Below are 26,965 nucleotides of genomic sequence, written 5' to 3'. Positions count from 1 at the left end.
AACACTCCGCTCCATACAACAAGGCCGGTCTAACTACCACTCTGTAGAACTTACCTTTGAGTTTAGGTGGAATTTTCTTATCACACAGGACTCCAGAGGCAAGCCTCCATTTCATCCAAGCAACCCCAATGCGATGTGTGACATCATCGTCGATGTCACCACTTCCTTGGATTACAGACCCAAGATACTTAAAACTTTCTTTCTTAGGAATGATCTGTGTGGCAAGTCTCACTTCCACATCTGCCTCATCCAACGCATCACTGAATTTGCACCCCAAATATTCTGTTTTGGTCCTACTCAACCTAAACCCTTTGGACTCCAGCGTTTGTCTCCACACCTCCAACCTCGCATTAACTCTGTCCCGCGTCTCATCAATCAGTACTATGTCATCCGCAAATAACATACACCATGGGACCTTCTCCTGAATGGACCGCGTCAACTCATCCATCACCAAAGCAAATAGAAAAGGGCTAAGGACTGATCCCTGGTGCAACCCCATCTCAACTGGGAAATGTTCCGAGTCTCCTCCAACCGTTCTAACCCGAGTCTTGGCTCCACCGTACATGTCCTTTATCGCCCTAATATAAATCATCGGGACACCTTTAGCCTCCAAGCACCTCTAGAGGACATTCCTCGGTACTTTGTCATAAGCCTTTTCAAGGTCAATGAACACCATATGTAGGTCTCTCTTCCTTTCTCTATATTTTTCTACCAGTCTTCGCATAAGATGGATGGCTTCGGTAGTCGATCGTCCCGGCATGAATCCAAACTGATTCTCAGAGATGGACACCCCTCTTCTCACCCTCATCTCCACCACTCTCTCCCAAATCTTCATAGTATGGCTTAGCAATTTGATACCTCTGTAGTTGTTACAGTTTTGGATATCACCCTTGTTTTTATACAACGGAACCATTGTACTCCACCTCCATTCATCGGGCATCTTTGATGTCTTAAGAATAACATTAAACAACCCAGTCAACCACTTTATGCCTGCCTTGTCCGTGCTCTTCCAAAATTCCACCGGAATCTCATCGGGTCCGGTCGCTCTTCCCCTGCTCATCCTACTAATAGCCCGTATAACCTTCTCGATCCTAAAGCACCTACAGTACCCAAAATCCCGAAGTCTTTCAGAGTGCGCCAAATCACCCAACACAATGTCTCCTTCCCCTTCTTCATTTAAAAGTTTGTGAAAGTATCTTCGCCATCTTTCCTTGATGGAGGTCTCTTCCACCAATACTTTGCCTTCCTCATCCTTGATACACTTCACTTGGTCCAAGTCGCGAGCCTTCATCTCTCTTGCTTTTGCGAGCCTATACAATTTCTTATCCCCACCTTTGTCCCCCAGCTCGACATACAAGCGTTCGAAAGCTGCCGACTTAGCCTTCGTAACTGCTAACTTAGCTTCTGTCTTAGTCGTCTTATAGACTTTCTTAAGCGTCCGCTTTCCTTCCTCGTCTATGCACTCCACCAACTTAGTGTATGCAGCCTTTTTCGCTTCCACTTTGCCTTGGACTTCCCCATTCCACCACCAATCTCCTTTACGGCCTCCAAAGTTACCCCTTAATACCCCTAACACCTTTGAAGCAACTTCCCTAATGCAACTAGCTGGTTTATTCCACATGACGTCCGCATCCCCGCTACCACTCCAAGCCCCCATCCCAATCAATTTCTCACCCATCTCCCGAGAAAGGGCAGGGGTCAAGCCACCCCATTTAATCCTTGGTCGATCAGATATAATCTTCTTCCTCCTATCCTTCTTAATTTCCAGGTCCATCACCAAAAGCTTGTGTTGGGTAGTAAGATTTTCACTTGGGATGACCTTGCAGTCCTTAAAGAGACCTCTATCACCCTTCCTAAGGAGTAAGTAATCTATCTGAGTCTTAGCTACCGAGCTACGAAAGGTAACCAAGTGGTTCTCCTTCTTCGGAAAGCATGAGTTAGCAATCACCAACTCAAAAGCTTTAGCAAAATCTAGAAGCGAAGTTCCACCTCCATTTCTCTCCCCAAAACCAAAGCCTCCATGAACATCATCAAAGCCACTAGAAGTTGCCCCAATATGGCCATTAAAATCTCCACCAATGACAATTTTCTCGGTGTTCAGTATACCTCTAACTACCTCATCCAAATCCTTATAAAAGAGCTTTTTGGCCTCCTCGTCCAATCCCACTTGAGGTGCATAAGCACTAATAACACTCAAAGTACATCCTCCAATGACTAGCTTAATCGTCATCAATCTATCATTGATCCTCCTAACCTCCACCACTTGCTCCCTCAAATCCCCGTCTACTAAAATACCCACTCCATTTCTATCCCTAGAGCCTCCTGAGTACCACAACTTAAACCCGTCGACATCCCGAGCCTTGGAGCCTACCCATCTAGTCTCTTGGACACAAGCTATATTTACCTTTCTCTTCCTGAGAATTTTCACTAGCTCTATGGACTTCCCTGTCAACGAACCTATGTTCCATGATCCTACCCTCAATTTATGTGAACCCATAACCCACTTACCACTATTTTCCCTCGACCTCGGCCTCAACCTAAGACATGACTCAATACCACCATCAGCTACCAAATCCACTAGAAAGATACTGAGTCTACTGCAAAATCTACACAGGAATACACTTAAAAACTGCAACAGGTGTACAATCTAAAAGGCAAGATGGCAACAACTATACTATAGGATCAAGTACAATGTATACTCTAAAGGACACGATAGCAACAACTATACTATAGACTGAAGCACATCCGAACTATAATAGAAAACAAGGGAGTACTGATCCAGAATATAAAATCTGCAAGAAAGGGCCCAGAAATAGATTCATAGCAAGAAAGATAGAGAGACAAGGATAGATAGAACCTGGTCGGTGAAAATGGAGGGCTTCGGTGGTCTTTGGGCAATTTTCCGGCTAGATTTGGGTGGTCGCCGGCGACAAACAGTAACACTGCCGTCTCTCTTCTGGGCTGGTCGCCGGAGAAGATAGAGGAGTTCGCCGGAGAAGCTGAAAAACGCTCTTATCTTCGCCGGAGATCACCCTTCATTAGAATGATAAAAAAGTTCCATGTGCTTGGCCAGTTGGCCCATAGAAAAGAATCAGTTCCATACGCGAGCGAGTTAAATAAATAAGGGTGCACTCAACTTAATTTTTTGGATGAGATGATCACACTATTCAACAGAGCTAAAGTCAACGTTAGTTTCAATTGCTTCCCTTGATTGTCGCTTACTTATTTATTATGTTTGCTACTGTCACTGCATAACTTGTGAACATTCAGAATTACAGGTCAATCACCTTTCAACCCTTGTCACCTTTCATCCTCTTAATCTGTAAAAGGGTTTCCTCTCAAATGGCAACTATTATGTTTAGTGTATTGATTATTTTTGCCTTATTTGCAGGAGGATTATGATAAGTTGGTGTCACAGCCCCGTCGCCTTAGACACGAGTCAACTGTATGTTCTCTTGTTTCTATTGCGTGTAAAAATCTTTTGTGCACTGAAATGTTGGAGACAAAGGAGATTTTAGAGTGTCATGTTATGGGGTTATACTAGTGTATGGGTCTCTAGGTAGAAAAAATTGAATTGTGTTTGATCGAGTAAGACCAGAAAGCTGGCTGAAACCTTGGTTGTCCTGTCTTTTTGATATCAACATTTTGCAGTGGTGACCAGTTCCGTTTTGTAGCTTCTTCTCTTGTCAATTTAAACACAAGTATATCCAGTCCCTTTATCACCAAGGGGTGTGGTAGGATGGTTGGAGTCCCTCCATCCTACTCTCTCAACTGTGAAAGTTCCAATTTTCCTGTGTCAGATTTCCTCCCACTGTTCGCTGAAAGAAGGATACATTTGAAGATAGAAAGATTTACTGATTATATGGATAGTGATGGGTATCATTTGGTTTATCTGATATCTAGAGCACTAGTTGATTAAAAATTAGCTTCCCTTGTGTTTGAGATTCTTATATGTCTCATACACGTTAAACCTTCCTCTTCTGCTTTAAAAGCTTTTCTTGTTTGACTTCCCAAACTATGATATGGGATTTGTAGCGCATTGTGTTTGTTTAAGTGATTAATTTAGCTTCTGTGGTATACGAAGGATAGTATTGTCCTAGTTCAGTTTATACTCGGCTTAGCAAAGTTGTCTGAAATTGCTATATGTGTGGTAGGTTGGTGCTGGCCTTCCTGTCATAGCATCCTTAAATCGCATAATTTCATCAGGAGACCCTGTCTACCGCATTATTGGGAGTTTGAGTGGTAATATTTTATGACCATTTATCATTTAGGCTATATATGCAATAGCAAATGATTATCCTTAGTGGTTATCTTACTTGTTATAAACATTAAGAGCATTTGATGGTAAGATGCCATATATCTTGGTATCTAACAGGTACCCTGGGGTATGTAATGAGTGAGGTTGAGGATGGAAAGCCATTCAGCCAAGTCATTAATGCTGCTAAAAGCCTTGGCTACACTGAACCAGGTGATAAGTTACAACCACCCTATTAATGTTGTAAAATCACCATATGAGTATTGAAGATATGACTTACAAAAACAGAAAAGTGGTTGTTGAAAATATGATTTTATCTATTCTTAAGTAAGTGTAGTCTTACTTTATTGTTTATATGTTCCTCTGTCTGAGTAATTCTACTCGTTTTCCTGTCAGGCAAGTGTTCCTCTTGTACAACAATATTTTCTGGCCTTCTGCTTAGGAAGTTTGTCTAGCACTAATTCGAATGTGAGAGAAATCAGAGAAATTTGAGAAGCGATTAAGAGAATGTGTGATACAAATGTCTTACACGTGAATTCTTCTTTTATACGCTCACTTTACAGTGCATATTCTTACATTTACCCAATGTGGTGAACATGCACATACAACTCTATTTTACACTTATCTCTTGTTATTTACATTTAGCTATCTGATTCTCCCCTCTAGCTGGTGCATACATGTAAACCTGTATAGGATTTGGTGAATATGTCTATAAGCTGATCAGTTGACTTTCCAAACTTTATAACAGTGCCGTGAAAACATTTTTTTGGGAAGGGACAGTCGGTTTCTATATGCTTGGTCCTCTTGTCAGAGGGATACAAGTATAACTTGATTATCGCACTCAAGTTTTGTTATGATCAATTTCAATTGTTATAGAAAAATCTATGTCGGGTTTAACTACGCCTAAAAGTTATCTCATGACATGAGGATTGTCGAAGACCACATAAAGAGATTACAACAATACATCCTCAACTGAAGTGAGACTAACATCTTATTGCTTGCACAGGGCGGAGCATATGGAGTATGTATAAAATAACATAGGGGCTAAACATTGGGTAACTAAACATTAGGGATGAGCTTGAGTGAGATATCATTAAGTAAATGGACTTTGTGCCTGACCCAGTCCAAAAAGCTAATCCAAGATCATATAAGGAATAAGGGTACCTTAACCAATGTGATAAACTAACAGCAACCGTTTTCGATCCTTTTGGTGGTTGTTAATCTATGTGCTCATCGTTACCATAGTCATGATCCAATATGCTCTTTCTTCTATATTGCCCAATTGCCTGAAAGTATTATAGTATTTAGAAGTAGAACGTATATAAAGAAGGTATCACTGTCCATTTTGCATCGTGATTGTCTTTGATTTTTGATGATAATCCTTTCCAAGAGCAGGCTTCCTACCCCAAAAGATACAAATCATTGCATCCTAATGAATACGACATGGCAAATACAAAAATTGATTCATAATAACAGTTGGAAAGGCACCATCAGGTCTGGTCACCTATAAGATAGTGTAAAACTAACCTTCTATATCTCTCTCTTGAGATTACTAAGAAACACTAAGAGGGTCCTCCTAACCTAGTGGAGGTTTACCATAAAAATTCATAGAAGTATCAATAAGTTCACATTCCATCATACATTTCTTCTAAGTACATAAGATGTTGTTTGTGGCAAGTAAAATTTTTAAGGAGAGTGCTTTATCCAAGGAGATCATAATTTTGTTTCCAGCAGGATTATATAAGAAATTTGGAGCCATCCAAAACTTCTAAGGAAATTCTAGTTCCTTTTCTAATAAAGAAATAACAATATCGTCAATGTATTGTCAAGATGCAGTCTACTTTCTAGCAGCAATTAACACGAATCGTACATCCATCCCAAATATCATTATGGAAGAAAAAAATCGCTGACACTACACTTCATCTCAATTCTCATTAGGATAGTTGAAGTATGAAGTTGTTCTTATGTATTTATACTTATCTGCAGATCCTCGGGATGATCTAGGTGGCATGGATGTAGCACGAAAGGTTAGGAAACATCTTTCTTCTGATTAAACTTACAGTGTCCAAGATTTCAATCCATTTATATTGCCAAACTATCTGATTAAAGCATTATCTTTCTTTTTTATCTGAACTTACCTGCAGTCTTACAGTATGCATAATTAAGACATAATGTTTCATCTGCTGTATACTCACACAACTGTAGAAAGTGTTTTCAGGAAGTATATTTTTTCTGTGATATTCTTATGCTGAATGTTATCCATTTATGAGTATGGGAATTTTAGCTTAATGGATGTCTTTGTTATAATTTTTCCTTATTTGGTGCTTGGGATGATAGTGCCTTTGGGGAGCAGAAAAGCAGTGATTTAGGCAGAATCATTTTCGCAGATTGTGATGGGAAGCATATCTTATCCAACTTGTATAGTTAATACTTGGTTTCTCGGTACCTTTCACGAAATGTTCATAGTTCTAATTGGTTTGGTAAATTTTGAGAAGTTGAATATCCCTCATGACAACATTTTGTTTTGTTGTCTTCATAACAGGCTCTCATTCTTGCTCGGCTCCTTGGACGGCGTTTAAACCTAGATAATATGAAGGTTCGGATACATGTCACCATGTCTCTTTGTTTTGTACTAATTCAATTAGTTTCAGAAATCTTGATGCATTTGCAATTCCCTTTCCAGATTGAAAGTTTGTATCCTGAAGAAATGGGACCAGATGTGATGCCTCTGGAAGACTTTCTAGTGAATGGCCTTCCCTTACTTGATCAGAAAATTGAAGATAGGATCAAACAAGCTTCTGCAAATGGGAATGTTCTGCGTTATGTTTGCTTGATTGATGATGCGAGGTAATTCTTTCATTTCATTTTGTAGTTTGCTCAATGGATAATGGCAACTGGATCGTTTATTCTTATCACGTTCTGCAAGTCAATGTACCTCTAGACGCTTAAAGCAAAGCTATGGCAAGTTAAGGTACTGATGAGTGATGAGCATAACAATTACTATTAATTAAGATAAGTTTATCTTAGAAGTCTCAATTCCTCTTAACAAATGCTTTAGAAAATTATGACAGCATTCACCCACTTGGACATATAAGTTTGAGAGCTATCTGCAAACCAGTTGTATGTTCATCTGTTTTATGTTAGTCATCTGATCAGCTGTTCACCTCTTGTTTCCGCAACCAATTAAAAACGAGTTAGAAGTATATATTTGTAATGGCATAGATGGGAAAAATTGATTATTGAAAACAGTTCTGTATACATGACATTAACATCTCACATTTTCAGATGTGAAGTTGGCATTCAACAAGTTCCAAAAGATTCTGCATTGGGAAGATTAAGAGGAAGTGATAATGTGGTATGCATTGTTCACTTTCACCTCCCGTTTTGCTGTTTCTTTGGTCCGTCTTCTTCTTGTTCCATTACTTTGTTTTCCGTTGGGATTTTTCTTTTAACTGCTATGGAGGTTCAACCATATCATACACGTCGTCAATGTTTAAAGCCCTTTAAAATCACATCATGCTGTGATTTTAAAGAATTGGTCATCTTTTACCAATGCCTAGGCTGACGCCTTACTTTGTCTTTACTCTTTACGCATCATCTGGTGTCGCCCTGAAAATTTTTGTGCAGTTAAGGTCTTTGATTCTACCTTTAATCGTAAAATGTATTCCTTGTACTTAGTAGGTCATACAAGCAGTAAGATTAATGACTTTCTTTTGTTGAAGAATGACTATGATGATTGAACGTCTGCAATTCGTTTGTCTGCAGGTGGAGATATATAGCCATTGTTACGAGAAACAACCTTTGGTTATCCAAGGTGCTGGAGCAGGAAATGATACCACAGCAGCTGTGTCCTAGCTGATATCCTTGACATTCAAGATTTATTCCCTTGACTGAGTATTATACACTGAGATACAAACATTCGATCCTCAAAGGACGAAAAATCGACTCTTCTTGTCCCTCTGCTTCCAGATTGGAGATTGAAATCAGGCTAAGAAAGCTCACGCATTTTTTGAAAATTTTCTCGATACACGAGAGTGCCTCGTCAGTTTACAGTAGATTATTACGCAATTTCTCTCGTGCATAACCGTCTCAAATGGAACAGTTCAAACTGAGTCATTTGCCTTAGTGCTGGACTAGTTTTTAGGATTTCACTTCAATTTATAATCAGTTTTCTTGTAATGACCATTTTCTTTATAATCTGAAAAACAACTGATATTTCTTTATAATATTTCTTTAGAAAACCTTGTGATAGAACACCACAATATTCACCTTTTCGATATTTAATGTTCCTTAATGTTATGTGTTCTTCTATTTTTCCCTCTTTTTTTTTTTGTTTTTTTTTTGTTTTTTTTAAGTTTAATCATCAATTGGGACATGGACCCAGATAAAAACTATAATGACATTAATATCTCTCAATTATTAAGAAAAAATTATGAAAAGAGAATAATCAAATAGGCAACTTGACCTATTCTTAGGACTAATAATTTCACTTTATGAGAAGAGAAGAATTTTAAAAATGATGTTGGCCTTTTCCTTTCTTCGACTGTCAACTATACAAAAACAAGGAATTCAGTTCTATTAAATTCAATATTCAAAAATGATTTCTTTTTTATTTTGGAGCCCGTCCCCTCCCTTGCTTCAATTATTGAATTGCAAAAGTAATGAATAGTCAAGAAACCAGGCTGGCAGACTCCATAATGTTTTTTTTTCCTATGGCTGTGAGCTGTATACTGTAGATAAGACATAGTTGTACCAATTAAAAGAGAGAGAGAGAGAAATCATTCTTGATCACATATCACTCTAGCTCTTAGCATTCAATAGGTAAAATAAAGTTGTTAGTAATTGAAGTTTGAAACATTTATCTTCTTAAAATCATTTTGTGTTTCCTTGTTTTGCTTGCAGATTTCAGAAATGGAGATTGGGTTAACAGTTGGTGGTGCATTTCTCTCTTCAGCTTTGAATGTTCTCTTTGATAGGCTTTCTCCTCACGGTGATCTTCTCAATATGTTTCGGAAGCATAAGGATCATGTTCAGCTCTTAAAGAAGCTGAAAATGACTTTGCGTGGTCTTCGGATTGTGCTAAGTGATGCAGAAAATAAGCAAGCATCAAATCCATCTGTGAGCGACTGGCTTAATGAACTTCGAGATGCTGTCGACTCTGCTGAAAACTTAATAGAACAAGTCAATTATGAAGCTTTGAGGCTTAAGGTGGAAGGTCAACATCAAAATCTAGCAGAGACAAGCGACCAGCAAGTAAGTGACCTCAACCTGTGCTTGAGTGATGATTTCTTTCTTAACATAAAGGATAAGTTGGAAGAAACCATTGAAACATTGGAGGTGTTGGAAAAGCAAATTGGTCGCCTTGGCTTAAAGGATCATTTTGGTTCAACTAAACAAGAAACTAGAACACCTTCAACTTCTTTGGTTGATGATTCTGATATCTTTGGAAGGCAGAATGATATAGAGGAATTGATTGACCGTTTATTGTCTGAAGATGCAAGTGGAAAAAAGCTGACAGTAGTTCCTATTGTTGGAATGGGCGGCCTGGGTAAGACAACACTTGCTAAAGCCGTTTACAATGATGAGAGAGTGCAGAAACATTTTGTTTGGAAAGCTTGGTTTTATGTTTCTGAGGCATATGATGCTTTCAGAATAACAAAGGGGTTACTTCAGGAAATTGGCTCAACTGACTTGAAGGTTGATGACAATCTTAACCAGCTACAAGTCAAATTGAAGGAAAGATTAAAGGGAAATAAGTTTCTTATAGTTCTGGATGATGTGTGGAATGACAGCTACAACGAGTGGGATGACCTGAGAAATGTTTTTGTACAAGGAGATACAGGAAGTAAGATCATTGTGACGACACGTAAAGAGAGTGTTGCCTTGATGATGGGAAATGAGCAAATCAGCATGGAGAATTTGTCTACTGAAGCCTCTTGGTCTTTATTTAAAAGACATGCATTTGAAAACATGGATCCTATTGGACATTCGGAACTTGAAGAGGTCGGAAAACAAATTGCAGCTAAGTGCAAGGGACTGCCCTTAGCTCTGAAGGCTCTCGCTGGCATGTTACGCTCCAAATCAGAGGTTGAAGAGTGGAAACGTATTTTGAGAAGTAAAATATGGGAGCTGCCACACAATGACATATTACCAGCGTTGATGTTGAGCTACAATGATCTTCCCGCACATTTAAAGCAATGTTTTTCCTTTTGTGCAATATTTCCTAAAGATTATCCATTTAGGAAAGAACAAGTCATTCATCTGTGGATTGCCAATGGTCTCGTACCACAGGAAGATGAAATAATTGAAGATTCAGGCAACCAATACTTTCTTGAGTTGAGGTCAAGATCATTATTCGAAAGGATCCCAAATCCTTCTGAAGGCAACAAAGAGAATTTATTCTTAATGCATGACCTTGTCAACGATTTAGCCCAAATTGCATCTTCAAAACTTTGTATCAGGTTGGAAGAGAGCCAAGGATCTTGTATGTTGGAAAAAAGTCGGCACTTATCTTATTCAATGGGATATGGTGACTTTGAGAAATTGACACCCCTCTACAAATTGGAGCAGCTGAGGACATTGCTTCCGACATGTATTGATCTCATGGATTGTTATCACCCTCTAAGCAAGAGGGTGCAGCTTAACATACTGCCTAGACTAAGATCCTTGAGAGTACTATCATTGTCTCATTACAAGATTAAGGAGTTGCCAAATGACTTGTTTATCGAATTAAAGCTCCTGAGATTTTTGGATATTTCTCAGACAGAGATTACAAGGTTGCCAGATTCCATTTGTGTGTTGTATAACTTAGAGACACTTCTCCTGTCATTTTGTGGTTATCTTGAGGAGCTACCGCTGCAGATGGAGAAGTTGATTAACTTGCGTCATCTTGACATAAGCAACACTTTTTTCTTGAAGATGCCGCTACATCTGAGCAAGTTGAAAAGCCTCCAAGTGTTAGTGGGAGCCAAGTTTCATCTAAGTGGTTGGAGAATGGAAGATTTGGGTGAAGCACAGAACTTGTATGGATCTCTATCAGTTGTAGAGTTGCAAAATGTGGTTGAAAGAAGGGAAGCTGTGAAGGCAAAGATGAGGGAGAAGAATCATGTTGACAAGTTATCATTGGAGTGGAGTGAAAGTAGTAGTGCCGACAATTCACAAACTGATACAGACATACTTGATGAGCTACGCCCACATAAAAACATAAAAGAAGTCGAAATCACTGGATATAGAGGGACAAAATTTCCCAATTGGCTAGCTGATCCTTTGTTTCTTAAGCTAGTACAGTTGTCTATTGGTAACTGCAATAACTGGCACTCCTTGCCAGCACTAGGACAGCTTCCTTGTTTGAAAATCCTTTCCATTAGAGGGATGCATGGAATAACAGAGGTGACGGAAGAATTCTATGGCAGTTTGTCCTCAAAAAAGCCTTTTAACTGTCTTGAGAAGCTTGAATTTGTTGAAATGCCGGAGTGGAAGCAATGGCACGTACTAGGAAGTGGAGATTTCCCTATACTTGAGAAGCTTTTCATTAAAAATTGCCCTGAACTCAGTTTGGAGACACCCATTCAACTTTCAAGTTTAAAAAGGTTTGAAGTTGTTGGTTCTTCTAAGGTTGGAGTTGTTTTTGATGATGCTCAACTGTTTAGATCCCAACTTGAGGGAATGAAGCAGATTGTTGAATTATATATTAGGGACTGTAACTCTGTTACCTCCTTACCTTTTAGCATACTGCCCACTACCTTGAAGAGAATAGAGATATCTCGTTGCCGGAAATTGAAATTGGAAGCGCCAGTTGGTGAGATGAGTATGTTTCTCGAGGAATTGACACTGAAGGAATGTGATTGTATAGATGATATATCACCTGAGTTGCTCCCAAAAGCACGCAAATTGTGGGTACAGGATTGCCACAACCTTACTAGGTTTTTGATTCCTACTGCCACTGAAACTCTCGATATTCATAATTGTGAGAATGTTGAAATACCTTCGGTGGCATGTGGGGGGACCCAGATGACGTTTTTGACTATTTCCTTCTGTTCAAAGCTGAAGTGTCTGCCAGAACGTATGCAGGAACTCCTTCCATCTCTTAAGAAACTGCTACTGATTAATTGTCCAGAAATAGAGTCCTTTCCTGAAGGAGGATTGCCCTTCAATTTACAAGTCCTTCAGATCAGTTATTGCAAGAAACTGGTGAATGGCCGAAAGGAGTGGCGTTTACAGAGACTCCCCTGTCTCACAGAGTTATGGATCTTACATAATGGCAGTGACGAAGAGATTGTTGGTGGTGAGAATTGGGAGTTGCCTTCCTCTATTCAAACACTTTTTATAGAGAATCTGAAAACATTAAGCAGCCAACATCTCAAAAACCTCACCTCTCTTCAATCTCTATGTATTATGGGTGATTTACCTCAAATTCAGTCACAAGGCCAGTTTTCCTCCTTTTCTCACCTCACTTCCCTTCAAAGTCTACACATCTGGAATTTCCCTAATCTCCAATCACTTCCTGAATCAGCACTGCCCTCCTCCCTCTCTCAGCTGGAGATCTACCATTGCCCTAATCTCCAATCCTTTCCAGTAAAAGGGATGCCCTCTTCCCTCTCTAAACTATCTATTTACCAATGCCCATTGCTCAAACCACTACTAGAATTTAACAAGGGGGAATACTGGCCAGAAATTGCTCAAATTCCCACCATAGGGATCGATGAGGAATGCCTTTAATGATTAAAACAAATGGTGCTCTCACAAATGTAAGCTTTTCTTTTTCATCATAAGCCTTCTATTATTTTCTTTAACTTCCCTTTGCTTTTATGTTAATTCTTTTTCTTTATTACATTCTTGTTGCGCAGTATGGATTGTCTATTGCCACTATGAGCTGAGAAATCATCTTTAGATTAGGATGGTTTTAATTTTTAGATTTCAATAGCAATTAATGTTACTTGAAGATTTTTAGTTCATGTATTGCTTCAACATTCATCTCAATAGCAATTCATGTATACTTGTTCTTTCCCTTTTCAGTGAGTTTAGAGTTATGCAATATCGAATTCAAAGCTCTAATAGAATTCAAAGGTGTACGATACGCAAGGTTTGTTTCCTATATATCAAAAATACAAATGTGTACGATACACCTAAAAGCATCAGCACCATTCAGGTTTTTATTAATGATTCAGCCCCATCATAGAGATCGATTGGGAATATCTGTGATGATTAAAACGAATGGATCTCCAACTGATGTAAGTATGGAATGTCTATTGCTCAAATCATAAATGTCGATTGAGAGAACCTGTAATGATTAAAACGAGTGCTGCTCCAATAGATGTAAGTTATTCTATTTCCTTAGATGTAACTAATATTCGCTGCGTACTCTATTTCCTTAGTATATTTTGATTGAGATAATTTGCTCAAGAAAGTTGATTGCTTAATATATATTAGCAGGATGTTATCACCTTTGGAGATAAAGGGTCCAAGAAATGCAACCTCACTTTCTCAATCAGGTAGCCAACATCTTGATAAGAGTTGCATCAAACTTCAAATTTAAAGAAAGTGAAATCAACTTTGAATGCCTGCTTCCATTATTGATGTCATGTTGTACCACATTAATTTCAAGTTTGATGCGACTGCATTATTGCATCAGTTTCTTTTTGTTTTCATATTCAAAGATCCAGAATATCACATCAGTTTTTTGGTTATGATATGCAGAGAACTTAGAGGATTGTGAAGTTTCCTTCAAATTATGTCCATTACTCAGTGCCGGCTCTATGCTTTGGAAAATAAGGCTTTTGCCTTAGGACCCCAAATTTTGGAGGCCCCTAAATTTTTATCAAGAATAAATTATGCTTTTGAAAATATCGTTTTCATTGTTTGAAAGTTGTTCTACATACGATTGGGCATCTGTTGATTCAAAATTTTTATTTCTCTGCTTATCTTCTTCTATCTTTTGTTTTACACATCTTCTGATTGAGTTATAATACATGCCTCGCTTCTATACAAGACGAGAAACCGTAAAATGCCTTTATGAAGTGTTTGCTAAGTTGATGTCACCTAATTCAGATTTCACTGAATTAATTTCTGACCCAAGTTTATGCATATGTTTGGTCTAACGTTGAAAAGGAAAAACGTCGGATGATATGGGTATTTTCTTTTTCAAGAATACAAAGTCGCAATAAAGATAGAAAATTTTGATGGTATTAATTTTGGTATGGATCACCGTTAAGAACTTTGCCTGAAGTATTAATTTCTATTTTCCCTGTTTAGAAATGTTTCCTGTAGCTCATGATTGTGATGATTCATTTACACATTTTTGAATATTACATAGAAAATATGCTTCTATCTAAGGGAAAAAGGAGCACAGATGTTGAAAAACGTGTTTTTTTTTTTTAAAAAAAAATCCAGATAAAGGTATATAATAGCATATTTTTTGGACACTAGATATGGCCAAGTTCCATCTGCAATGTTAACAGAATCCTTGATAGGTAAAGGAGGCAGACAAAAAAGCTAAACATCTTTTTTCTTCCGTATAGCTCCCAGACGACTACTCAAGGCAATGCTTGATATAAGAGCTTCAAATATACATTTACAGGGTGTTCATCGTATGAGTAAGGAAATCACTGTATTCACTCCAGTAGACAGTGATTGGAGGATCCATCCTCGAATCACTTAGCACCTTCCAGCAGGCAAGCCTTTATTTTTAAAAAATCTTCTCTTGCATATACATTTGCAATTTTAAACTTCATTTTGAACTGTATTGTTGCTAACTTAAACATGTTCCGTGCTTAATCAGATGTGGATTTTGAAGGGCGAGTACGACAAGTCTGGTCCATCCGTTTGTCCACAGGAAGTCCTAAGGTGCTGCTGCTATATTTTTACATCTGTTTACGAGTTCTTTTTTATTTTTTTATTCTTCCCGCTAAAGCTATTATGTCGTCCACAGTGAACTCAGGTCTGCTGTTATAGGCAAGTCTTTGAGATGCGACTATCAAAAAAGGGTGATTAAAATCATTGTACCGTTGATACTATTTCATGTTTCCAGTGCACGCCTCTTTTGTAAGTTGACAAACTCAATTTGTAAATATGTTTGGGACTCAACTAGTGGTTAGAGTATTGATTTTGTAAGATTTGTGTCTAGAAAATCAAATTAGAAAGATAACTCGCGATGATTGAATAAGCTCGAAGAAGTGGATTATGAATTTCAAATCGTGTCTTTTTTTTTTTTTGTGTGAGAAATTTGAAGTGTTGTTTAGATTTGTTGGAATAGTCTAAAGATATTGTCTCTATAAAATTTGAAGTTATTTGATGGAGATCTGATTAGATGATTTTGAACAACAATTGCATCTGGAGATGGATATGTATATTATTTTCGTAGTTAGCAACGTGTTATATATTTTTATAGTGGATATATTGTTTTCTCATTCGGTGTTTGGTATCCATATTGGAGTCCGACTAAATTTGGATTTGTGCATTTCAAGGGGCGGTGCTCTTGACATGATTTTTTCCATCCCACGGCTCATGCTCCTAAATTCTAATTAAGGATAGAAAAATCTCAACTATGTCACCACAACTCATATCAGTTATATTGGGTATACAAGTGTAAACTAAGATGATCTTCTAGACTTGTATTTGACATGAATTCATACACAAGTAGCCTTTGAATACCTCTTTCCCCATTAACGGCACAATACCTCTTCCACAAGCAAGATATATACATATAATCCTGCCAGGATGTAGACACAGGTCAATATCAATACTTTGCTCTTTTTATCAAAGATGAAAGATTAAACATCACCTTTCACCAAAGAAAGAAGCCAAATTGGTAATAATATATACTAATATCTGGGATGTTCCCAGTTACTTTTTATATATAGATACTTTAGAATGATTACAATTTTATGAAAGAATGCGTGTAATTAGTAATAAAATACAACTATTACAAATTAATCTTTAAGAGTCCGACAAGAAACACCAAATGAGAGGTGAATTTTAATGTTTAAAATTAATTAATTAAGCAACCAACCGTTAATTTTGAACTATAATTGGTAGTTAGCAAAATTCCAATAAAATAAAAAAGGGCTAATTTGAGCTCAACAAAGACATACACTTGCGACAATAAGAAATTAATAGAAAATCAAATTAAAGAAGTTTAATGGAAGAGAAAACACACAAAAAGATAGAGAAGGAAAAAGTACAACATACACATCTTTTTTAAAACTTAAATCATAACAATATAGATGGAAAAAGAAATACAATACATAATTTTCAAGTTTTTGTGGAGGCTTCCCCATAACCAATCAAAATTCAAGAGTCATCTTCGTCGAGTCAAACTAAAACATGAACCAAATAGTACAATAATGATACAAGTCACTACTTTAACTATAGAATGAAAATGATAATATTCTTGGGCAGGGGTCTCATGTAACAAAACAGATGAATTTATATAGATAAAAATTAAGGATATTTTTGACTTGTATATGACAATCGTGCTCCACATAAGTGACATCTTATTATAATGTTTGACTTGTAAATGTTAAGTATTTATAGGGTTTATGTTGCAGTAACTATTTCCTTAGTATATTTTGAGTNCATTAAATTTTGAAGAATACTATATAAATATGCATTACATTAATCATTCTAACAAATGCTTTTATCATATGTCTTTTCTTCTACATTCTCTGTCACGCTCCGAGCCTACACCCTGGGCGGGATCGGCACCCGGAGATCATTTCTGGCCCCAAGCGAACCCTTGGCCTGGCTTTCTTAACTCAGCGGAAATCTAACTCAACAGAATAACTCAATGCAAATGCACGGTTACAAAACAACTTAACTTATAAAAAGTGGCCACAAGGGCAACTCGAATCTCAAAATAGGATATTTACATATATACATAGATAAGAGACTCAAAACTAACTAACTGACTGACTGACTGTCTGTCTATGAAGCCTCTAAAATACTGAGATAGATGTTGGGACAGGCCCCACAACACCCTAATAAAACAAAACTAAGAACACAAAATAATTGAGTCCTCCGGAATGCAAAGAGGCTCACCACTGACTCTGGAGTGCTCAGATCAACAACGTGCAGGATGCTGATCCGGGATACCTGTATCTTCATCGTCATAAGATGCTGGCCAACTGGCATCAGTACATGGAATGTACGAGTATGCGAGCTGAAAAGCTAAACCACAACTTAAGCTTGAAAAGAGTACAAAGGAACTCTTACCTTGGCTCTGATCAACTCATGAATAACTGAACTCAATATATAAGACAATAAGACACATGCAATAGATAAAGCTTGCAAAAATAGTGTAGACAACTTAGCTTGCTAATGATAAAACAATAACAAACTCAACTTTACTTATATAAAAGTAATATAACTTTAGTGGGAGATTCTTTAACCGACAACCACCACTATGAGCCCTAGTGGTGGTACAACGTTTTACCTCACGTTGCCCAAGGACCATCCTATATCTGGCCGTGATATAGGAAGCTATCTTTACTAAGTGGATCCACTAGCTTAACTTTCGTGATCATCTAAAAAGTATGACCCGAGAAAATCCCATGTTGGCCGCATGGTTCTTATGGAGAGTTGAGTTAATATGAACTCGTGTCCCCAACTCGGTGCTCAAGACTACTCCCAAAAATATACTTTAGCTCATAAGTGTTTTAAACACATCTTTCTTTAGTTTGAGATAATTGCTCAAAAACTAGCCCAAAGGCTTTCTTGGAATCGATGTTCCTTTCTTACTCAAATGTAAAAACATTTAGAAACTTCTTTGGGAAATACATAGTTCCCTAATAACTTTCGAGAAATGGACTCAACTTTATGCTCTTGACTTAACTTGAAACTTGAGACTCTTCACTTGGCTTGAACTCTATACTCTTTACTCGACTTGAACTTGAACCTTAAACAAAGGTAAAACGTTTAATGACGACTCTTGAAAAGCTTTAGAGACTTGCTTGGACTTACTTCTTAACTTTGCTTGACTTGACTCTAACTTCCCTTAACTTCGATCCTAACTTGCCTTGAATTGAACTATGGATTCAAGGTATATGATCACACATTTATGGATGAATTCGGGATGTCTAAATGTACCTTAGAGTGTTGGAAACAACTAGGAAACATAGGTATAATGCCTAGGAACATGCATGAGAAAGTGTGAAAAGAATGGGGGAACTTGGCGTCCTTGGCGCTCTGCAAGGCGCGGAGCGCCAGCCCTCGAAGCTCAGAAGGCCAGCTAAGGCGCTCTGCAGGGTGCGGCGTCCCAAGGGTTGAAGGTCAGAGCACTTCTTGGGGCGCTCTGCAAGGCGCGACACGCCACCCCTTTTCCCCGACGACTTCGACTTTTCTCCTTCTTTTCTCCAACTTTAAACCTTCTAAACTTCAAGGTTTCCAGACCCAAACATTTAGAATCATAAATCCCTCAACATACAATAGATTTCAACCCAAACACAACCGGAAACATGCCCAAATCAACAAGGGACTTCAACAACACAATCAATAACATCAACAACACAACCCAACAACTTCAACAACATATCCAATCTTTTCTAAATAATAAAATGAGTTCGGTGTGTGGGGGAAAGGATCAACCCAACACTAAGAACTCACATACCTTGTAGGGATCACCCCCGACGATAATCACGACGATCTTTGATGAAAATCTTTGCTTGATCTTCTCTTTCTCCTCTTCTTCTCCTCTTCACTCTCAAGCCCTAGCTCTCACTCTTTTAAAATGGGATAAAATGATCCAAAATCAGCCCAACACAACAATATAACCCCAAAAGAAATAGCTAGGGAAAAGACCAAAATGCCCTTAAAATTTCCGGACGGATTCCCTGCCAACTGCCCAACTTTCAAAGGGCATAACTCGCTCATACGAACTTGGAATCGAGAAAACTCGGTGGCGTTGGAAAGATCATTCCACAATTTCGCAATCATAACTGGAACTACTCCTAACTCATCCTGATCTAGGAGTTATGACTGCTCAAAGTTGGCCAAAAACTCACTGATGGAACACTTAGCCAAATTTCCAGATTTTTTTGAATTTTATTCCAAAAATGACTATTTCAGATTTTTAAGCCTCTACATAGTTATTTCAACTTACCGGATGTTACATTCTCAGTAAGTCCAGATTTTTTTATTTAATTTCTATTTTTTATTTTATACATAGATTATTGAAAGTGTTGTTATTTACTAGCAAAACATATCTCATAATTTATTTATTTATTTATTATTATCTTGAGTTTGTGATAACTTTATATAAAATTACTTGAGAACAGGAGCTGGATGAGTAACAAAATATTTAAGTTTCAATTGTACTTTTCTTTTCATTGTGTTTGTTGTTTATTACCTTCCAATTTAATTAATATTTAAACAGTTTGTAATACTAGATATGGGACTCACGTGCAACACACGTATCCAGAACTAGTATTATTATAAGTGGGAAACTCCTAACTTCAAAGTTAGATTACCATTTTGCCCTTTTTAGATTTTTATTTTTTTTGGAATTTAAGTAAAAAGAAGTCCAAAGGTCATAACTTTTTTATAAAGAAACATGTCTTCTCTAAGAATTCAATGACTATATTGATATATAACTATACTTCTTCCATAAGAGATATAACCCACGTAAGGTTTTTTTTTTTTTTTTTTTTTCAGAAATGAAACATTTGTTCTTTAATATTGATCAACTTTTGCATTTGTTTATTATCAATATCTTAAAATTGAAAGAATTTTTTATATTATGTATATTGCTCGTTGTTTTCTCTTGTTTTTTTTATCTTCTTCGTGAACATCTATATATGTGGTTATATTCTTTTCTTGTATTCAGATTTTTTGGACTAATATTATGCCCACTTATACGGTTAAAGTACTGATAATAAATAATTTCTTTCCTTTCTCCTGGTAATTGTTATTTCATTATAGAATTATCGTTTTCATTTTTTTTTTTTGGGTGAAAATGTTTACACAACACCTTATGAACTAGCAAAACTTATTTTTTTCTAGTTGCCTTTATTTTTTCTATTTTTTAACTTATCAATTGTTTTACATCTTAAAAGTCTCTAAAAAGAGTTATTATTAAATTAATATTATTTTTAATAATAAATATTATCTATAGAATAATAATATAATAGTAAATTCATATTCATTGTACTTAAATCTACGAAACATAATTTTCATTTTCTGTTATATTCATTTCTGAATTTTCAATTGGTGAATATATTATATTTCTATTCTAAAAGTGGAAAATTAATAAATTGAAAAGTTCAATTATCAAAATGTCCATTAAAAATTATAGGACGTTTTTATCCTTTAATCATGAACAATTTTCTTCATATTCATGTACAAAATTATAAAAACATTCAAAAAATATACCATTTAATTATAATAATTATTTTTATCAAATTATAATGAATCACCAAAAGGCAAAATGAGTTTAGTAGTCTAACCATCACCATATTTAATAGCTATTAATTCTTTGTTTCTTATTTTTTATATCTTTTTTCTTGTAATTCAAAGGGGTAGACAAAAAGCTTTATCTTTATGTATTCTTCTTAATTAAATGGGAAAATTATATGAAATAGCAAATTATTAATTCAAATTAAATTTTATAGCCATAGTTTATTTTAATTGTAATTCGCAGCAAACATCCCATTTTTTTGCCATCTGATTCGGTATACAATTAGCCATTTTCGATATACAATTAGCCATTTTATACATTTCGGTATAAAATGTGTTTGTGTTTGTATAAAGCGAAAGAAAATTGTATATATAAATATAAATACATATATTTTCGTCCTATACACTTATAGTTATACAAATACAGATCTTATTATATAAATTACAATGTATAAATGAATTTATGAATTTATACAAAACTGAACAATTTGTATAAATTGGATGTTTCTAGCGAATTATACAAATCAAAAGCTCCATAGCAAACATAAAATTTGGTATGGAACACAATTATGCAAACTATAGCTATAATATACAAATATTATTTTTATATTTACTATATGTGAAAGTTGCTCAAAATATAATTTAGAGTTATTAATTATGTGATTTTTGTAGAAATTAACAATAAAAGTTCATCACAACTTTATCAAAAAAATATTACTGACAATGTAAACACTCAATACTTATTTATCACCAGTATTTTATTATTTCTATCAAGTTACTCATAAGTTACAAATTGTACTACTTATTATAAATATAAATATAAATATAAATACTAAAGCATGACGCTTCATTGCATATTCAAGTTAATTTTCGTCTCCTCATTCCAAAATTAGGTAGTTTTTTTGTTTTTCTTTTTGTTCCCTTTAATAGTTTTTGGTATTTTTGCTCTATTACACAAGTCTTTTTTGCACTTCCGTCTTTAGCTCTTCTCTAACTAATCCAATGGTGAGATTTTTGACGTGCTAATTATAAGTTTGTTTTTTTTAATACAAAATTTATGTATTTTAAGATGTGGGTAAAAATACTTGTAGGTTGAGTTGAGGGTAAATCATATAACACTATGAAAAATTACAAAATAGAGGTAAGAATCTTTTGAGGTATTTTTTAGGAATAGTGTAGTAGAATCTCTTTTATTCTGCTTGAACTTTAATGATTTTGACTTTCTGATAGATGACGATAACATCATACAGCGAGGAGTTTACCCTCAAAGATCTTGAAAAGAAAATGATATATTTATACATTGTTACTGATCTTTTAGTATATTGCAGGCTTATATTTTAGTGTTGATTCAAATATAATATAATTTTTTATAGTTGTAAAATGACTATTTTAGATGGTAGGAGATAGTGTACTATATTACATTGGATTTCAGATACTTATGATAAAGAAAGAGAAAGTCTAATGAAATAATAATAATAATATATATAAAAAAAATAGGAAGATTCTAACCTCAAAATTGGATTATCATTTTCCCCCTAATTTTCAAGTTGATGATGCATTATTTACTTTAAATGCAATAATGGCTAAATAATGGATTAGGAGAATAAGGAATGTCGGAGTGTATTTGATTTATTAATGTATTCTTAATAAATACTATCAACCTTATAGTAGACTTTTCTGCTCCTATGTTTAAAAACTGAAAATTTGACCATTCACATTCTTATGAATTATAAATAAGGACTCACATTTAATATGGATTTTTATATAAAATTTTGGTTACAAAAGAGTGATAAATAGGATAATTATGCTCCATTTCATCACACTCCCAACTTCACAATAATCATAGAAATATGACATATATTTACATAAGAATACAGTATCATCCTTTTCTCCTAGAATAGTAAGAATATGGTACTGAGGTTGATATCTATTTTCTTCCATATAAATAATTATTTTTTAATTGTATGTGATGATGGTTTAAAATGCTCATTTAGAATACTAGCTTTATAAAATTATTCCTACAATTGTATTACTAAAAAAAAGGTTAGTTATATACTTGCACTTTAAAATGTTTATACGTATTGTATTTGTGCTTAATTTGGGGTAAGATTCTTTAGAGCTATTTGTAGTAACATTAATTTTGGAAATTTTGGTACAACTTATATTTTATCATGTCATGTTGTAGTTGTACAAACAGCCACATATTTATTATTTGATTACACATTGCAATATAACTAAATTTAATTGTTTTTTCTAAGTTTAGGCAATCCTTAATATTTTGTTTTGAACAATTAAGTCATTTAAGTAGCTTAATTATTTGTCAAATTCAATTTGTACTTTCTTTCTTCAAATTTATATTACTCTTTCCACACATGTTTAATATTATCTTATTATTTTTTTTTAAAAAAAGCTACCAGAATTGGGACACACGTGCAACGCACGTGCCCTGAAACTAGTTAGTAATAAAATACAACAATTACAAATTAATCTTTAAGAGTTTGACAAGAAACACCAAATGAGAGGTGAATTTTAATGTTTAAAATTAATTAATTAAGCAACCAACGGTCAATTTTGAACTATAATTGGTAAACGGTCAATTTTGAACTATAATTGGTAATTAGCAAACTTCCAATAAAATCAAAAAGGGCTAATTTGAGCTAAAAAAAGACATACACTTGCGACAACAAGAAATTAATAGAAAATCAAATTAAAGAAGTTTAATGGAAGAGAAAACACACAAAAAGATAGAGAAGGAAAAAGTACAACATACACATCTTTTTTAGAACTTAAATCATAACAATATAGATGGAAAAAAAAATACAATACATAATTTTCAAGTTCTTGTGGAGGCTTCTCCCATAACCAATCAAAATTCAAGAGTCATCTTCATCGAGTCAAACTAAAACATGAACCAAATAGTACAATAATGATATATAAGTCATTACTTTAACTATAGAATGAAAATGATAATATTCTTGGGCAGGGGTCTCATGAAACAAAAAAGATGAATATATAGAGATAAAAATTAAGGATATTTTTTACTTGTATATGACAAACGTGCTCCACATAAGCGACATCTTATTATAATGTTTGACTTGTAAATGTTAAGTATTTATAGGGTTTATGTTGCAGTAACTACTTCCTTAGTATATTTTGAGTGTTTGTTAATTCTCTTTGCTTGTTTGTTAATTCATTTTGACCAGTGCGTACCATCTATTGCTTCTGTGAAGTCGACGAAATATCTTTAGATCAAGATGAAATCTTTATATTTGTAAAAGAAATCTAGTATTGAGATAATTTGCTCAATAAAATTGATTGCTTAATATATGTGAAAGGGTCCAAGAAATGCAACCTCAATTTCTCAATCAGGTAGCCAACATCTTGATAAGAGTTGCATCAGTTTGAATGCCTGTTTCCATTATTTACTCCATGTTGTACCTCATTGATTTGAAGCTTGATGCGACTGCATTATTACATCAGTTTTATGGTTTTGATGTTCAGAAAGCTTTGGTGATTATGAAGTTTCCTTCATATTATGTCCATTACTCAACCTCAGTGACTCCTCCGAGTTAGCGGAAGATCAAGGAAGTATATTCTGCTCAGGATGAATTCAAGGTTAGATTTACTCGTGTTTCAGTCACGTATACCAAGATGCTTACTTTGTACTAATATAGTATTCAGATACTTAAAATGGGAAATTGCTTTCGAAAATATAGTTTTCATTGTTCAAATGTTTTTTAAATCATCTGTTGATCCAAAATTTTCATTTTTCTTGATCTTCTTCTATCTTTAGTTTTACATATCTTCTGATTGAGTCAGATACACGCCTTGATTCTATATGTCAAATGCCTTTATGAAGTGTTTGCTAAGTTGATGTCGCCTAATTCACATTTCACTGAATTAATTTCTGACCCAAGTTTATGCATATGTTTGATCTAACATTGAAAAGGAAAAACGTCGAATGATATGTATATTTTCTTTTTTAAGAATACAAAGTCACGATAGAGATAGAAAATGTCGATGGTATTAATTTTGATATGGATCACCGTTGAGAACTTCGCCTGAGGTATAAATGATGATGCTTCATTTACACATTTTTAAAATTTCATCTTATAATAGCTATAAAGTGTGTCCGAGTCTATTAGATGTTATAGACTTGGCTCTTCTTTGTTTAATTCACTTTCTTCAATTTGATCAGAAAATACTTCTCTAAAGGCATGTTGATTTTATTGTTTTACACGATTTCTGTTTGTGTTACTTTTTTTATTTCTAATTTGTTTTATGAATGTTTTTTAAAGTTTAATTTTCGATGCTTCCAAGCTTCAGCAGTCTTGATTCCTGAAGTTTTCTGGGTGAGCATGGTTCTCTCCTTTGAACTGTGAATGCATCTTAACAATAATTTGATTGTTGAATGCATCTTAAGCATTTATACTGCTAATGAAGATATTAAAACCGTTGAAGAGATCCCCTTGAATGGTAGAAAAATAAAGCAACATCAGTATATAGTGTAATTGATCGATTCTGTTTCAGGCTACTTGTGGACTCTTTGACAAACTAAAATTAGTATAGATTGTTAATATTGATGCTGCTGATGTTAATAATCACTTGGCTATTCTGAAATATGTTGAGGATATTTACAAATTTTATAAGCTCACAAAGGTTTGCTGAATATCATATGTCTCTGTTTCGATGCTGGGGTAATTACTTTAATGTGACAAATAATAGTTTTGTGACTTTACTGTGTAGTGTATAAAATTCATGTTATTTTGATGATTTAGTTGATTCAGGATGAACGTCGATTGTATGATTACATGGATTCACAACCAGATATCAACGCCAGGGTCAGAGCTAGCGATTTTTCTGGAAGGTTGAACTACTTGAAAAAAATGAAAGCTACATTACTTCACACAGTTGTGAGATGAAGAGAAACTTTTTAGGATATATTGTCAATATTCTTAGCATTGTTAGTACTGTAACTCTCAACTAAAAGCTGGGCAAAGTTACAATTTTCATCCAAAACTTAGTGATGTCATTTTCTCACACTCAAAATGATGTTTAATTTCATGAATGAAACAATACATATTACTTAGGTTGAAGCCCCATTTTCTTCCTCATTTTCCCAACGTATAAATCCTTAGACTTGATCATCCAGGGACTAATCCAATGATCGTCGTGAATGAAAATTGAGCCACTGCATCTTGTCTTCCTAATGAAACAATAATCTTAGGCGCTGAATGATGATCGAGGCTCGTATGCTGAAAGTTTGCTTTCTTTTTCTCCGCTCATCAAAAGTTTCAAGTTCTTCGCGGCCACTAGAGCATGTCTTTGAGCTGAATATCCTTATTTAAGTTCCTGGTAACGAAGAAAGCATTAGAATTCAATTGAAGAATAATTACAACATCAACATACACAGTATTGATGAGAAAGACGAGTTTATGCAGACCTTACTCCTACCTTGTCAGGTAAGAATTTAAATGAATAACAAAATCGAAAAATTCAAGTGCTAGCTGCTTCAAGTCCTCTGGCTACTGCTATATTATCAAAATGCCTTTTAAATAGACTGTATGTTGACCTTACCTCTTGAAACAACATATCCAGTGTAATCCCACAAATGGGGTCTAGGGAAGATATCAAGGTTGTTTCCGATAGACCCTCGGTTGTAGTTTCTCTATTGCAACAAAACTAAAAAAATCACCACCCTTCACATATGCTCGAAGGATGCAGCCCGTGATTTTTTCATATTCAGACTAATACTAATCCAAGTCATTTCAAGAATAAAATGTGATCAATTAACCTACCATTGTCTGGCAAGGAAAAATCAAAGGCGAGACAGAATTAAAATGGCCCACCACATAGAGAAATGATCTAACTAATCGTATGTTTAGATTTTTGCTCAACTTTTAAAATGTTGACATGTCAATATTTGAATGTTTCTTAATAGGTACATGTTTTGAATAAAATATGTGTTCAATAGGTACAAACCTCAATTGAGGTATTCAAGTGAATTATGAGGGTAACTTTAAGTGGTTGTAGATGACTTAAGCCTTTTTTTTTTTTTATGTCATCAGGCAAAATTCGACTTGACCTATTTTTAGAACTATTAATTTCATTTTATGAGAAGAGAAAATAATTTTAAAAATGATGTTGGTTTTTTTCTTTTCTACAACTCATGTCAACTTTACGAAACAAGACAAACACTATAATGAATGAGTCCCCCACCTGGGGTTGGCACTTGGCCCCCCCTAATTAAGAACCCTTCCCCTCTTGCTTCAATTATTTAATTGAATAGTCTTTGTCTTCTTGTTGGGTGAAAAATCTTACTTT

General features: G+C 35.1%; 3 protein-coding genes across 8 annotated transcripts in view; 2 read left to right on the top strand and 1 right to left on the bottom strand.

Annotated features, from left to right (window-relative positions):
• The window catches only part of LOC125844255 (putative disease resistance protein At3g14460), a 91,680-nt gene extending 76,255 nt beyond the window's left edge, over positions 1-15,425 (top strand). The window contains exon 4 of the mRNA XM_049523537.1: positions 15,183-15,425. The gene's annotated coding sequence lies outside the window, so the exon portion shown is untranslated. The remainder of the gene's footprint in view (positions 1-15,182) is intronic.
• The window catches only part of LOC125844253 (uncharacterized), a 72,469-nt gene that overhangs the window by 13,625 nt on the left and 31,879 nt on the right, over positions 1-26,965 (top strand). Inside the window, exons 5-10 of one of the 5 annotated variants that reach the window (XM_049523536.1) lie at positions 3,392-3,445; positions 4,155-4,242; positions 4,376-4,468; positions 6,242-6,282; positions 6,798-6,851; positions 6,939-7,102. The exons of 3 other annotated variants lie outside the window; for them this stretch is intronic. In XM_049523536.1, the coding sequence (XP_049379493.1) occupies positions 3,392-3,445; positions 4,155-4,242; positions 4,376-4,468; positions 6,242-6,282; positions 6,798-6,851; positions 6,939-7,102 (494 nt within the window). Of the gene's footprint in view, positions 1-3,391; positions 3,446-4,154; positions 4,243-4,375; positions 4,469-6,241; positions 6,283-6,797; positions 6,852-6,938; positions 7,103-9,090; positions 13,003-26,965 lie in introns of those variants that run through there. One more of the 5 variants, XR_007444125.1, reaches the window with a different exon arrangement.
• The window catches only part of LOC125844261 (uncharacterized), a 101,245-nt gene that overhangs the window by 62,315 nt on the left and 11,965 nt on the right, over positions 1-26,965 (bottom strand). The gene's annotated exons all lie outside the window — the stretch shown is intronic.

The sequence above is a fragment of the Solanum stenotomum genome, chromosome 11 (assembly GCF_019186545.1).
Source record: "Solanum stenotomum isolate F172 chromosome 11, ASM1918654v1, whole genome shotgun sequence".
NCBI lineage: Eukaryota > Viridiplantae > Streptophyta > Magnoliopsida > Solanales > Solanaceae > Solanum > Solanum stenotomum.
Note: the sequence above shows the minus strand (reverse complement) of the source record. Positions and strands in the feature narration are given on the sequence as shown.